At 38.8% G+C, this 14,789-nt stretch overlaps 1 protein-coding gene across 2 annotated transcripts in view; it reads right to left on the minus strand.

The window, feature by feature from the left end:
• Positions 1-14,789, minus strand: part of LOC102314427 (fibroblast growth factor 14) — a 71,420-nt gene that overhangs the window by 15,424 nt on the left and 41,207 nt on the right. For both annotated transcript variants that reach the window (XM_005920076.3, XM_005920078.3), the window contains exon 3: positions 13,838-13,941. In XM_005920076.3, the coding sequence (XP_005920138.1) occupies positions 13,838-13,941 (104 nt within the window). The remainder of the gene's footprint in view (positions 1-13,837; positions 13,942-14,789) is intronic.

Consider the following 14,789-nt stretch of genomic DNA (forward strand, 5'->3'; position numbering starts at 1 on the left):
TTTCAAAAGTACCGGTTTGGCACCGGTATCGGATAAAACCTAAACGATACCCATCCCTAGTGTTAAGGCATCTGGGAAGGGATCCCAAGCTTTATGGGACGCTCCCATGGGGCTTAAAATCTGGGACTCTCCACCAATTGCTCTTAGAACTAAAGAAGCTTCTCAGATGAGAGGTGAAATGTCTTCAAGGAAACTTAAAGAAGTCCAGTTGCTTTTCTTTCCAAGCTCCTTAGACTACGATGACCAGGATGACTGAGATACCTGAGAGGCTAGTCCAGTGGTAGGCAACTCCAGGCCTCGAGTGCCGATGTTCTGCAGGGTTTAGATCTCACCCTGGGTCAACACACCTGAATCAAATGATTAGTTCATTATGAGGCCTCTGGAGAACTTCAAGACATGTTGAGGAGGTCATTTAGCAATTTGAATAAGCTGTGTTGGATCAAGGACACAACTAAAACCTGCAGGACACCGGCACTCGAGGCCTGGAGATGCCTATCTCTAGGCTAGACCAAGGCCTAGCATAGGATAAATCAGGATTTTCTACCACTGAACTCTCTGGTGTCTGGAAGAAAAAATATGGAACCGGAAATGAGAATCATTGGTTATCTGGTTTCACTAAGCCTAACAACTGCAGTCACAGTAAATGGCACTACAATGGCATTTTTCATTCTTTACTTTGCATGTTCACCTCTGGTCTGGCACCAGATGACCAATTGCAAACTCAGACAGGACTAAAGCTGCATATAACTCAGACAAAATAACACAGATTTAAAGCGAGACAGCTGCTTCAACCAAAGCCAGTAAGGAAAGCATACCATCAAGGCATGAATATATCTGACTATAATTCTATTTGTGCACTCCATTAAATTAATATGGCCCTTAAACATATTCCTATGGGGTGAGAGAAATATTTTAGCCTTATTTCTGAAGCTGCAACTCTGGCAGTGTTTAATCTTTGGACAAATATGAAAACATAACTCAAACTGGTAAGCAGGCTTACTTGTAATTCTTATGAGGTCAACAAGTGCTTTAATGAGCTTACAAAGATAAGGAGTTCTCTGCGCTGATCTCTCATACCCTACAGGTGCTCGTCAGGTAAAGCCTCTGAACACTCTTGCTCTCTTGAGGCCCTCTTAGCAAACTCTGTGGGATCTTCTACAGACAGCATTTTCCAGCAGTATGTGTTAGTTGTAAGGCAGTGCTTGTATAAGTAACATCACTTCTATAAAGCTCAAATTTGAACATTTAGACACCGAGTAAAATGTGCCTTTTAATCGCTGCATTTGGAGACTGAGCAATCCATGATGGGTTGCTCGTGTACAAATTTTAGGTAATTTAATAAAGAGTCATTTCATATTTTTTTGTACATTAGTCTTTAAGGCATAAATAAACCATTTCACCTTGTTCATTTTGACAAAGTAAAATACTTTAAAATAACATATCTCCCAAAGCCTGGTTCAGCCAAAGGTTTCTTCCTGTTAAAAGGGAGTTCTTCCTTCCCACAGTTGCCAAGTGTTTGCTCATAGGGGTCATCTGATTGTTGGGATTTTGTCTGTATTATTGTAGGGTCCTTGTAGGGACCTTACAATAAAAAGCATCTTGAGGCGACTGTTGTTGTCATTTGGAGCCATATAAATAAAACTTAATTGAATTGAATTATACTGAAATGCAACATGTGGTTTTGGGTGTTGATGTTTTCTTGTTTGGTTCTGTTTGGGTCAACTTCATTTGACCAAAGTCTAATCATCCTTAGGATCCCTCATCACAGAACTATCCCTTTTCTCAGAATCTAATTCACACATGTTGAACGTGGTCTGCAAAATTGTTTCCAAGCTGATAAAAAATATTTCTTGTCCTTGACCCAGGGGTGTTTTGAGTTTCTTTAGATTTCTCTATGCCTCCATTTTAGTGATGTGAGTTTCTGCAAAAAGGTGCAGATTCACTGGAAAAACTGCCACAAGTACTGCATATCACTCCTTTCTGAAACATCAGCCGTGGACAGTATGTTTCTATAAACGTTCAAACCTGCTAGTAGAGTATGAAGCCTGTCCTGTGGTACTTCAATGTCATGATTCACAGAGTGGTGTCTTTGAAGAGGCTCCACAGCTCCACAGTAACTAATTTATTCTCTAGTTACCAGAAAATCTGTGCGTGTGTCATGACTCACATGGCTAACATTTATTCTCTCTGCCACTCCTCTTCCTTCTCATCTCTCTCTGGATGTAGACATCACAGGACTCACTCTGTCTGAGTGCTGTACCAACTGCGTTTTGAATGGAAGCGCACGCCTACGTACACAGGCGTGTGTCAGATACACAGACATGAACGTACATACAAAGCACACACACCCCTGGTGTTTGCCTAAAACATCTTGTTCTGAAACATTTCGCAGAGCTGTGCAGAGAAGCTGAAAAGGGAAAAAATATCCACATTGCAGATACGGATGGAAAAGAACTCTTTTAACAGTGTGCTGAGACAAATAATTACCCGATAGATCTGTCACACAATTAGTAACCAACTATTTTCATACCTGATTGACTTTCTTGTCGACAGCTATGCTCTCCAGATCGACTGGTTGCTTTCAATTGACCTGCCTGTCATTGGTCGGACAATAGTCTGTGAAAGCACCACATCAATGGAGTTAAGGATTAAGTCATTACTTTTGGCAGTGGGAAAGGCAGACTTCCTGCAAAGCCATTTTCAACTGAAAAAAAAGAAGCTTTTATATCTAATAATAATTGACTTAAGCTTATGTGAGATTGAGAGAGGTCATCATCAAAAAACTATTGATTAATAGAGAGTAGAGACAATTTCAGATTTTCTTTGGTTGACTTGTCATAATATAGGCCTGTCAACACAAATGTAGACAAGCAGACAGATATTAGGTAAAAGCTCAAACAAGGCACACAAGAAAGCTAGTTATCAAAACAGCAAATAACCAGAAACCACACAAACACTAAAGAGACGGACCAAAAGACTCAAACGTGATTCTCAAATAACAACACAGCTAAATAATTTCACAAAAATCACAAAAACTCACCATCATTAGAACAACAATGGAATCAAGAGCGCACGAGATTCAAGAAATAAAAAAGAACCAAACGTTCAACATCACCAAACCCCAGCGTCAGAACACGACTACAACCCTCACTGTTTTAGTTTCAAGCAAAAGAATGATATGATCTTTTTATGCTCTTAAATAATAAATATTCTATGTCTTTCTGAGCATATCCAATTATTTTGCCTTTAAACAAAATAACAACCTTTAAAAAATATTGATCAATAATGAAATAATCATTACTTACAGCTCTGTTGTTCAGCTCCTCTGAAACAAGATTCATCTCTGCAGCATCGGATAACTGAACTAAAGCTGCTGATTTAAAGTCTTTTGCATTAAACACATTAAACACAGGCTCTTCCTTCACATACTTGCCCCTCACTACTTCCCTGATCTCTTTCTATCTACACACGTCTGAAATCTTTGCTCCTGTGACACCAGGAATCCGTCCTTTTTCCTTTTCAGCTTGGAGACCATTAGAGAAAGCCTGTTTTAGACTTCGCTCCTATGCATCGGGAGCCTCTCCTTCTCCACATCTGAAATCAGTTAACCACAATTACTGTGTTCCTGATTTTACTTTATTTTATTTTTACAACGCTACTTTTTTAAATTTGTTTTTCTTCCCTACATAACTATATTTTATCATGTAATGCTACTTTTGTTAAATGCTATAATCTGTATAATTATATGCAATTATTCAGCTTAGGAATCTCAAAAGGCAGTTTTATGAATTGCACATATACAAAATGTTTGATAAACTAAAAAGAGAGTCAAAGATTAGATTTTTGGAGTTTAATTTTTAAAGTAGCACACTGACTGTATTCCAGTTGTTCACTTATTTTATATATGGTGCAGTTTCCTTATCACAAACAACAGTTATTACACTTTATTGTTATCTTTTTTTTGTGTCAATATATTTTTTTAGTCTCTTTTAGTATTACTGTGTGGAGGGTATATCGCAGAGGTAAGATATAGGAAAATCAATACAACTGCTGGAATAAAAACATAACTTTTAATGTTTCATGACTAATAAACGTGTCTGTTAATGCCTCATCAGGTAAGGTGTGATGACAAATGTTTCAGTTTCAGTTCATTTTTATTTTGGTAAACTGAAATGCTCTCTCACATCTAGTTTTAGTTTTAACTATAATAAACTTGTCATGAACTGCTGTGTATGATGACCATTAGCTATAGTATATAATGTGTAGAATTAGTATGTATACTGAATATCGTGTGATATGGATCTGAGAAAAGTGTATCACATATTACAATGTTTGTGTATATAATAGCAGAATGCCTCTGTTGTAAAAAGTGAATGATTTTATTGGAGCATTAATGGCTTTTATACTTGGAAACTGACGCTATTCAAAGCCAAACAAATGGCCTGTCCCAAAACCACCTTAATGTATTACATTTACATTTTTATTCACTGAGCTCTTTTACTTTAGTTGACCTTTTTCTATTTTCTATTGATTGTACTTTCTCTTTTGTATAACTTCTACCTTACTGGTCCCTTATTTAATTTACTAATTTATATAAGTATTTTATTATTATTTATGTTATATTAGGCTAGTTTTAGTATTTTCTTTCTGTGTTTTTGTTTAAAAATGCTCCTAATCATTTTTTTTTTTAAACAGTTTCATTAAATACCATTGTCCTTTTCTTTTAAGGTACATTATATATTGGTACGCCAATATGTTTCTATCATCTAGTGATACCTGGACAGAAAGGTGACTGAAAAAATAAGAGGGGTGTATAAAGACAAAGATGGAAGAGTAGCAACAAGATGGTGTGTAAACTCACAGGGGACTCCCAAACAAGCAGACCAGGGCTCTAAGGTCGATTCACTGAGACTTCACTGCATGAAGGACTACATTTGCATTTCTAATCTTTGATGGTGGACAGTCAGCAAAACGCAAATTGAAAAAAAAGGGAGAAAAAAGGAGCTTTCAGGGACAGTTGTCAAGATACACACACCTAATGCCAATACCTACACAAACCTAGCATACAGAGGCCCTTTATTAAATACATCTGTTTGTTAATGCAAATACCTAGTCAGCCAATCACATAGCAACTACACAGTGCATTTAGGCTTGTAGGCTGTTTAAGTTCAAACCGACCATCAGAATTGAGAAGAGGTGCCAGAGGTCAGAGGAAAATGGCCAGACTGCTTTAGACATGGGGTAAAGCAGCAGAAGACCACACTGGGTATCAGTCTTGTCAGCTACGAACAGGAGACTGAAGGTACAATTTACAAGAGCTAACCAAAATTGCACCAAAAAACTTTAGAAAAACTTTGTCCACTCTGATGATGACTTCGGTGTACTCAAATGGTCTCCACAGTTACCAGATCAATCCAACAGAGCACCTTTGGGATCCAGTTGACAAATTGAGCAAAATTTTCCTGGACATTGTTGAATATATGCAACAAAGAATTAAAGCAGCTTGAAGATAAAAAAGGGGGATCAACCTGGCCCTATTACACAAGGTGTAACTAAAAAAATGGCTGGAAAATGTATATAAAGTATATAAACTTACCATGTCTACAAAACCTCCTTACAGGCCTGTTGGCAAAATGTATGAAAATATTCACCTTTGAAAAATGTTTCTGTTTTGTTTGCTGTGTGTCACAACAGGTATTATCAACAGGAAATAACGTTCAAAGCCATCCCTAATGTAATATTGCCTGTCTTTTTTCTCATCCATATACAGCAGCGGTAGAAGAACACAGTGTGGCGGTAACAGCGGTGTGATGCAGGAAATGTGCAATGATTTTGCAAAAAGAAAAAAGAAAAAACAAGGCAAAAACTCAATTTCCTCTTTCACCTCTCAGCCGACATCTTCACACCTACACCTACCCAACACCTCTGATACGTCCGCGCACACACAACATACTGATACGTGGAATATTCACCCTTCTGCGCAGGGACGCACTCTTTTACCACTCTCGTCCTCATTCACACGCAAACACACACAGTCCCAAACTCATCAGCACTTTTTTTCCACTTCCCCCAGCATGCTCCATAATTATCACATAGCAGCTCATTGCACACTGTGCCATCTGTTAGCTGAGCGCACGCACTCCCAAACCCACACACAAACCACACATACGTGCACAACCACACAGCCGCCAGATGATGGTTATCTGGGATTAATAAGAGCCACCATGTATAACTAAGTTTGCAGCATATCATTAACAATTTGCAATAAGAGGATAAAAAACACACCAAGAGGAGAGCAGCATACATCCAGGAAGAAGCTGCAAAGAAAATGCACTATACCAGGAATAATGTAAATGTCTGAGGATGATGTAATCAACATACACAGCTTGGATACTTAAAGCAATTTGGGAAAAAGAAATGTTTCCTCTTTTTTTGTCTTTTTTGACATTTAAAGAGTAAAAAAAAACCACGCAACCCCAAAATGCACATTATTGCATTTTACATCTCATATTTTTTGAGATTTGGAGAAGAAAATTCAGTTTCATTTACAATTGAGAACTGTGAGTGATGACACGTCAGAAGAAAATGTGTTAAAATTGATTACATTACTTCACATTTCTTCAAAAATGTCCTTTTCCTTGTTTTCAGTGACAAATGAGACACATTTATTCAGGGATTTGAATGCATAATGTAGGCTGTGAAGTCGTGTGAATCGTTCTGGCACTTTTAATTCCGAATATGAAAGTTGAGATCGATGGAATTATTTTTCCTTCTGCAAGAACCTGAACTGGACTCCTGTTTAGTTTAGTCCATCACACTGCGCACACACACTGATGCTTAATGGGTCACAAAATAAATGTTATTTAAACTATATCGGATAAGAGACTAGAAATTTTTAAATATACTCAAAAATAAAACACATCCTGTAGAAACTGTGGCCTTTTCAATCTATTTAGACAAGCAAATATTTAATTTTTTTGTCATTCTGTCACATGAAAACATGTAAAAGGTTATATTTACATAACCTTCAGATTTACAAAATCAGAATCAGGAGTTTTATATTAGGTGCCAGTGATTAGATCCTCCTTAATGACCGTCATCTGAAGCCTGTTTCATCTGGGGTCTGGTGTTCTGCGTGCTACTGATGTGTCACCACCGGAAAGATCTAAGAACTGTTAGGCCTCTTAGCGCGCATGAATCAAATCAAATCAATTTTCTATTCAATTTATGTAAATTCTACAATCAGAATAGAGATAGCAAAAATGGTAGGTAAGCAAAACTAACACTTTCTAAAAAGAAAAAAAAACTATGCAAAGGTCTCGAGCAGGGATGACAACCTCATTTTTACAACGTGAGCCACATTCAGTCCACTTGATGATAAGTGGGCCAGTCCAGTGAAACTATGTGATTAAATGTGTGTTACAGACAACGTTCTGATAGATCATTGCTCAGACTGTTCTGTAATTATGAATTTAGTATATAACCTTGTCATTAAATTGCAGAAAATGTCTTTGTACTTTGGTGTAGTACGGATGGCAGTGGGTGGTGTGGGTCTTTATTGATAGGAAAATACAGATAAAAGTTCAATGATAGTTTGCTACCCAGCTTCAACATTAAAATTACTGTTTTATTATTAGCCACTGCTGTTACTTTAATGATACCTTAAGAGATGGCTGATATGATTGTGGAATAATTGCTTATAGTGAAATGGCCAGTGTTAACACGTGTGCCTGACAGGCTGATGTTTGTGATAACAGTTTAATACTTCAATGTCATTGAAATAGGAGATTTACTGACCTCTTAGAATTCCTCATAAAGCATTGTTTAGTAAATGGCCTTTATTTGTATAGCGCTTTACTAGTCCCTAAGGACCCCAAAGCGCTTTACACAACCAGAACTGGTGATGGCAGCTACATTGTAGCCACAGCCACCCTGGGGCGCACTGACAGAGGCGAGGCTGCCGGACACTGGCGCCACCGGGCCCTCTGACCACCACCAGTAGGCAACGGGTGAAGTGTCTTGCCCAAGGACACAACGACCGAGACTGTTGGAGCCGTGGTCGAACTGGCAACCTTCCGATTACAAGGCGAATTCCCAACTCTTGAGCCACGATCTAGTGCTGCGAATGTCACCTACTAACATTAAAAAAGTTAGCTGTTCGTGTTTATGTTCAGCTGTTAGTGAGGTCAGGTGTGCCTGTCTGCAGCAATGCTGTATGAGGTTGGAAGGACTGTATGAGGACTGGAAGAAGCGAAGACGGCTCTGTTGGTATCAGTTCTGTTTGCTGGTAAGTATCTAAAGCACATGTGTCAAACTCCAGGCCTCGAGTGCCGGTGTCCTGCAGGTTTTAGATGTGTCCTTGATCCAACACAGCTGATCCAAATTGCTGAATGACCTCCTCAACATGTCTTGAAGTTCTCCAGAAAGTTCTGGAGTTCGACACCCCTGATCTAAAGCGACAGTTTTTAGTATCAATTAGTATCTGACTATCTTTCTTTTTTGACAGCCCTACAAACATCAAAGGTCTTTTGGAATAATATGTACTGGGCACATTATCTGCTGTGTTCACAGTAACCATACCCATGTTTGGCAGAGACCAAAGACAGCTTTGTTAAGAGAAGACTCTTTTACCACTTGTCAAGTGTGGTGTTGGAAATGTTAGACTTTACCTTTGCTTTGCTTTATTATGGACTGACCAGATCCCAGCCATTACCACAGCTGTGGACCTTCTATCATATTAAAGAGGTAATGTGTGGCCATCTGTCTAAAAACTGAAGTTGAACTAGAGGAGGTCCTTGTAACAAGATAACGAGCTTAAGCGAATCAACAATTCTCCTAAGAAATGTCTAAAAAAAAAAACTGGATGGTTACTGAATAGCTCATAGTTAAACATTTAATTGTTGTGGAGTATTTAATACAGGCTTTATATGGAAGAAACAAGAAGGCATCCTTGAAAAAAAGGAATTCAGGAAGCACATAAGTCTTATGTCAAAGATGTACTTAAATTCTCCATATGTCGATATTAGAGATCAACCAGTATATTGGCCCCGCTGATATTAGCTATTTGCCGGTATATCAGTGTTGGCATTTATAACAGATGATAAATTAAAATGTAAAACGTAACAAAGAGCAGGGAGAAGCACCCTTCAACCATGTTATGAGTGTGGAAGTTGCATAATTTGTCGACTCCCCCATCACTGTGACAAAAACAACTGACTGACCTGAGCAGGATTTGTCAGAGAGTAAGGGGGTAACGCACAAGTTGTGTCAATAGATTGATATTATATTGATAATATTCTCAATAAGGATTCATAAAAAAGTACATATAACACATTTGGGGAATCTGTTTATGTTTTGTGTGTTGGAAAGAAAATATCGTCCGATATATCAGAAAATCATCAAGTATTGATATCTGTCTTAAAAAAAACCTTTAATTAATATATGGTAGAAAAAAGCTGATTTTCCTTGTGGTGTTCTTGAAATATATCACCTTTTTCTGTAGGCACTGTTTGAAAGGGTTGCTTACATTTTCACACAACTGCGGCTACAAGATAATGTTTTTACACCTGCTAGCAAACACGCTGTAATGTAAAAGTCCTTCCAAGTGCAAAATGCTTTGGACTGCTGGTCTATCTTGAAGTCGTTACAGAACAGACTGCAAACAAGTGCACCATGTCTTGTTGAAGTTGCAGGCACTGGAGTCCAATTCCTATGTAGCCAAGAGGGATGAAAGATAAACCAAACTGTGTCCAAAATAAAGCTCTTTGGTTAGTGCGAACCTGAAACAACCAATTACCAAATACATAAAGCTAAACATCGCTGCTCATGTCCAGAGCAGGATGAAACGAACTGTGATGGCACCCTTATAACATTTAATGAGTATTTCTACAGGTTGGTTCATACTACCAGTGCGAGGCACTCCAACAGCCAGGACCTTTGCAGCAACCAATTAAGCATCAAGCAGTGCTGACATCACAATAAACCCATCCTGCTGTATATAATTTATATATTTGTTATCTTGTAGCTGTCTGCACATCAGTCACAGAGCTGGAAAATGATCAAACATGCTCACTTTCCCTCTATGCAGCTTTAGAGGGGATTTATGCTGAGTGTGAGTGTGTATATGCAGGGGGGGACTCCCCCTCTTCAATTATTTACAGGAAGTCCTCATGCATCTGTGACTTTCAGCGACAGGCTGAGAAAGCCCAGCAGAGCAGCACAGATCTCCGTTCTTTCTCTTCCTGATTACCCCCTTTGTCTACAGGCTTGTTTTTGCTCCTTTCTTCTTTTTTTTTTACAACTTTTTCCTCTCGTCCTTTTCCCCCTTCTGCCTAAACATTTCCTCCTCCCTCTCCGTCCTCTCCCCTTTTCTCCATACATTTTCATTTGTGTTTTGCACGTCTAGCTCCACAACATTTTACCTCATTTCATTTTGTCTGCAGTCCCCTCCCTTCAGTCTTTTCCTCTGTTTTACCCTTTTCTCCTTCATTTCCAGATTTCTTTCTTATTTAATCAATGTCGTTTCCTCACATTTACATTACATATTTCTATTTTCTCTTGTCATTCTCGCATTCATCTCCTCTCTCCACCTCCTTCTGTCATTTTTTACGACTTTTACTCTCGTTCCTTTCCCATTTTTCCCTGACTGTCTCGTCCTTTTACATGCTCTTCATTTTCACCTCTTCTGTGTCACCTTCCCTCCTTTCTTATTTTCTGTCTGCAGCCCTTTTCCTCCATCCTCTTGATCTTTTCCTCATTGTCCTTGCCCTACTTTCTCTCCACTTTCTTTTCTTCTGCCTCACATCCAAGTCTATTCTTTCTTCTCCCCTCTCCTCCTTTCATTTTTTTCTGTCATGTACTGGCCTCACCCTTTTTCCTCTCACCTCTCCCTTTCATTTCCCTCCTTTCATCTCTCTTGTCTCTGCCTCTCCTCTCCGCTACCATCCATTTCTATTCCCCCGTCTCCTCCCTCCCTCTCTCTCTCTTTCTCCATCACCTCTCCTTACTTCTCTCCTTCTCCCGTCACCTCCTTTCCCCTCCTCCTCAGCTCCTGTCATCTCCAACCAAAAAAAGAAATGAAGGGGAGGAAGCAGGGGTGATGTCAGATGAGGGGACGTCAGTGGAAGAGGTTGAACTTTCTCTGAAGAGTCAGCATGGAAATAATTCATATTCTGCTCAAACATCTTCACGCCGCCACTCTTCTACCTCACGTCCCCTCCATCCTGCTCTGCTCCACTTGCTCTTCACCTCTTCTGCCGTCTCCCTGTCATGTCTTTCTTATTGTTCTCCATGTCTCTTTCTTATTTCAATTATTCGACAAGGTTTTCAGATTTTTCTTTCTTTCTTTTTTTCATTGTCTGAATTTTTTATGTTCAGGAAGGAGATGCTTCTGGAAAGGACACAGAATCTAATGATTATCAAATAATAAAAGACCGACTGAACGCATACTCGTCTGTAATCAGGCTAATATGCTTCACTGGCATCTATTCAAAGCAATTTATCTCTCTTTTCATCTCTCTCTTTTTCTATCTAATGAAACTGTCTCCAATCTTCTGTCCCACAAAACCTAAAAAATGGGTCTTTCACATTATCTTCTGACATGAAAAAAGCTTTTTGTGCTATTATGCACCGCTGGCTCTGACTCAGTATTTGTCTCTCAATCAAAACTCTGACGAGCCTTCCAGTTTATTTTTTAATTGATTTTAAGAATTAATCAGCTGCAGCTCATTGCCAGTTTGATAGAACAACAGCGTATGTTTGTTTTTTTTCATATTTTAAAGCCAGATTTCAGTAAAGTTCCCCAACACATGCTGGGTTAGTGATCTTTGCATCTGATTTTTAATCAGTGTACCGTCACACAGAGCAGAATACAGAAGATCTGTGACGTAGTGGCTCACACAGCTCACAATCTATCACAATTCACAGGTTTTTGTAATGTGTGAAGTGCAGAACAGAAGTGAAAAGTACTGCACAAGCTAATGAGAATCAAAAGTCCTTTATTAAGTCAATGGGGCTCACAAACACTCAAATTGAGGTCAAAGGAAAGTGTTTTAACATTGTAGCCATAATAAGCATGAAAATACATGAATGTATAAGCATTTCAGAGCACTGGTCCCAATACTGATGTTAGGTTATGGTAATAGGGAGGCCCTCCAACCATCCCTTCTAATGTGGGAGGCAACCAATAAGACCACTCCCTCCACAATCATGACCAATAAGATCATGCTCATCACCATCTAACAGGATATGTGGGATTCAACACGTGTGCAAAGTGATATTTAAGGCTATCACATTGTTTAGTATTTTCATGAAGCTCATTCTTTGTACTCATGTGCATGCAGAATTCATAGACACTGAGAATCTTTGCTAAATGGTTTCAACTGACTATTGTTCAGTACATCAAGTGTGAGAATTTGGAGAAACTCTAAGTAGTGTGCAAGAAAGTTATGCTGTTAAAACAGAAGCTAAAACAGCAAATATGACCTTGAGCTTGACCTCAGTTTGGGTAAGGACCCATGAGATGATTGTTGTGTGAAAGTAAAATATGACTAATACTCTAGGAGGAAAAGTGAATCTTGTGAAAATGGAAAAGTGCCTGTAAAATGACAAACTTGACCTTGACCTTGAGCACAATTCGAGTCGAGACTCATTGGTTGATCACTGTGTGCACGACCGATAAAACTCTAGGAGGCGTAGTGATTCTTGTGACACGGACAGATGGATAATGGACGCCTAACCATGGCATAAGCTCATGTGTCCTTCAAGCCAAAAACTCCACATCAAGACCAAGGTCCCTGGATACAGTCCAAACAGTCCCTACACCTGGTAACTAAGCAGGGCTGTACAAAAAAATCCCCTCATGTTTCTTCCACACAATATAACGTCAGTGTGGAAGGTGATGATATATGTTTTAAAATAGCTGTCACATTAGCCGGACGGTGATTCATTTAGTTCACGTCTGGCTCTTTTAAAGTGTCACTAGATCCAAATGTTATTCTGGAAATTAGTCAAGGAGCCCATTAGGTAATTCACAGAAATAATAGGCCCTCATTTTGATAACTGATGAGCCATTTAAGCAAAAATGACAAAAGAAATCACAGGTTTAACCAATCCATGCACAGTAAACGTAATAACCCTGTGTTACCTTCCTTGAAAAATATAAATTTTTCCGTTTTTTTCTTACTGTTTGCTTGCCAAGAGAAAAAACCACTGTAATATTTACTTGTTTTCTTTTTAAACAGATTTTTTTCCCACCAAATTAAACGATTAAGGTGAAAGTGACAATTTTCTTTTACATTTTATTATTCAAATGTAAAATAAATATATGAAGTTTGAATAAATAATGAAATAACACCTTAAAAACTATCTCTGCTTATTTCCCAAACTACTTTTGACCAGATTCAAGCAAAGTAATTTACCACTTTAATCGGAGCTAAAGTTAACAGACTAATCTCTCAGCTCACAGTTTCCCTGCAGACAAAGCAAAGCCTTCTGACTTTTTTCAAAGCAATAATATGTCCAGTTCTCAATAATTAAAATCACACAAGAAGTTGTCATTGATAAATTCAGATCCGCAAGTAAGCTAAACAATTTCTCCTGAGCATTGCTCCCCAATGCACAAAAAACAGGAAAGCGCCGTAATACCGGTTGTAATCGGTTAAAGCTCCCTGTGCTGTGCCGCACGCATTAAAGAAGCTGAAACAAAGCATTTCTTGTTAGGTTCTTGTGTGTGTGTGTGTGGACTGGTGTGTATGCGTGTGTGTGTGTGTGTGTGTGTGTGTGTGTGTGTGTGTGTGTGTGTGTGTGTGTGTGTGTGTGTGTGTGTGCATGCACTCACCGAGGAGTAAAGGTGACCCTCTCCGTTCATTGCGATGTAGAGACCGGTCTTAACTGATTGGATGGCCACGACTCTCAGACCCACAGGAATTAAGTTAAACAGAGCTGAAGACAAAAGGAGACAAACTCAGTTCATGTGTTTGCGCTTCCTGCACACTTGTTGTGTGTCTCTTGTTGAAATGCAGTGCTCCCAGAACTGCTCAGTTGGTTTGGTCAACTGGTGAAGGGTGAAGCAGCCTCCACGGTCTCGTGGGGCTGCTTGCAGGGCTTTTAAATTCTGAATTTTACAGAAGAGAGATGGATTTCTTTTCTTCTATCCCAACACCAGTGCTCATGTCTATTAACATATTTAATATAACTGGATAAGAAATATTATTTGTGCAGCAAAAAAAATCATCCATTGTTCGGCTTAACATGTAAAAGACTTTGTGACCAAAGTCTTCTTAAAAGCGTTGCAGGACAGTGAAAAATGTTTGTTCAATCTGAATCTGAACACCAGTAAAATAAAGATCTGGTGGAGGACATAAGGATATCTTAACCAAGGGCTCTGTGACATTTTAATATGAGCCACTTCTCATTTTTTCCAGAGGCACAGTCCACCTCTCAGCTCCATCGGTCAGTGTTATTTAAATAGAACAGCAGTCAGTGATGGTAAAGAAACAGACGGCTGGTTGCACCCATGTAGCCCGGGGGCTAGCGTCACCGGTGGTTTTGTTCACTTCCTGCAATCACGTAGCATCTTTTATCTTCTTTTCTTTTCTTAAACTGAATAATAGATAAATAATCTAGAATTATAACTCAACATATACACAGAACTTTAAACCTGAATATCAGTAGATGACAGACATTATTTACTCTTTGAGGGGTCAACTAAGGAATTCATTTAGGCAGTTTACAAGAAGAAGAAATAACCTATGGCATTTTTGTGGCTCTCCATTATCACTGTGCTTTCT

This window comes from Haplochromis burtoni, unplaced genomic scaffold (assembly GCF_018398535.1).
Source record: "Haplochromis burtoni strain Fernald_Lab_line unplaced genomic scaffold, NCSU_Asbu1 Contig_40, whole genome shotgun sequence".
Classification (NCBI taxonomy): Eukaryota; Metazoa; Chordata; class Actinopteri; order Cichliformes; family Cichlidae; genus Haplochromis; species Haplochromis burtoni.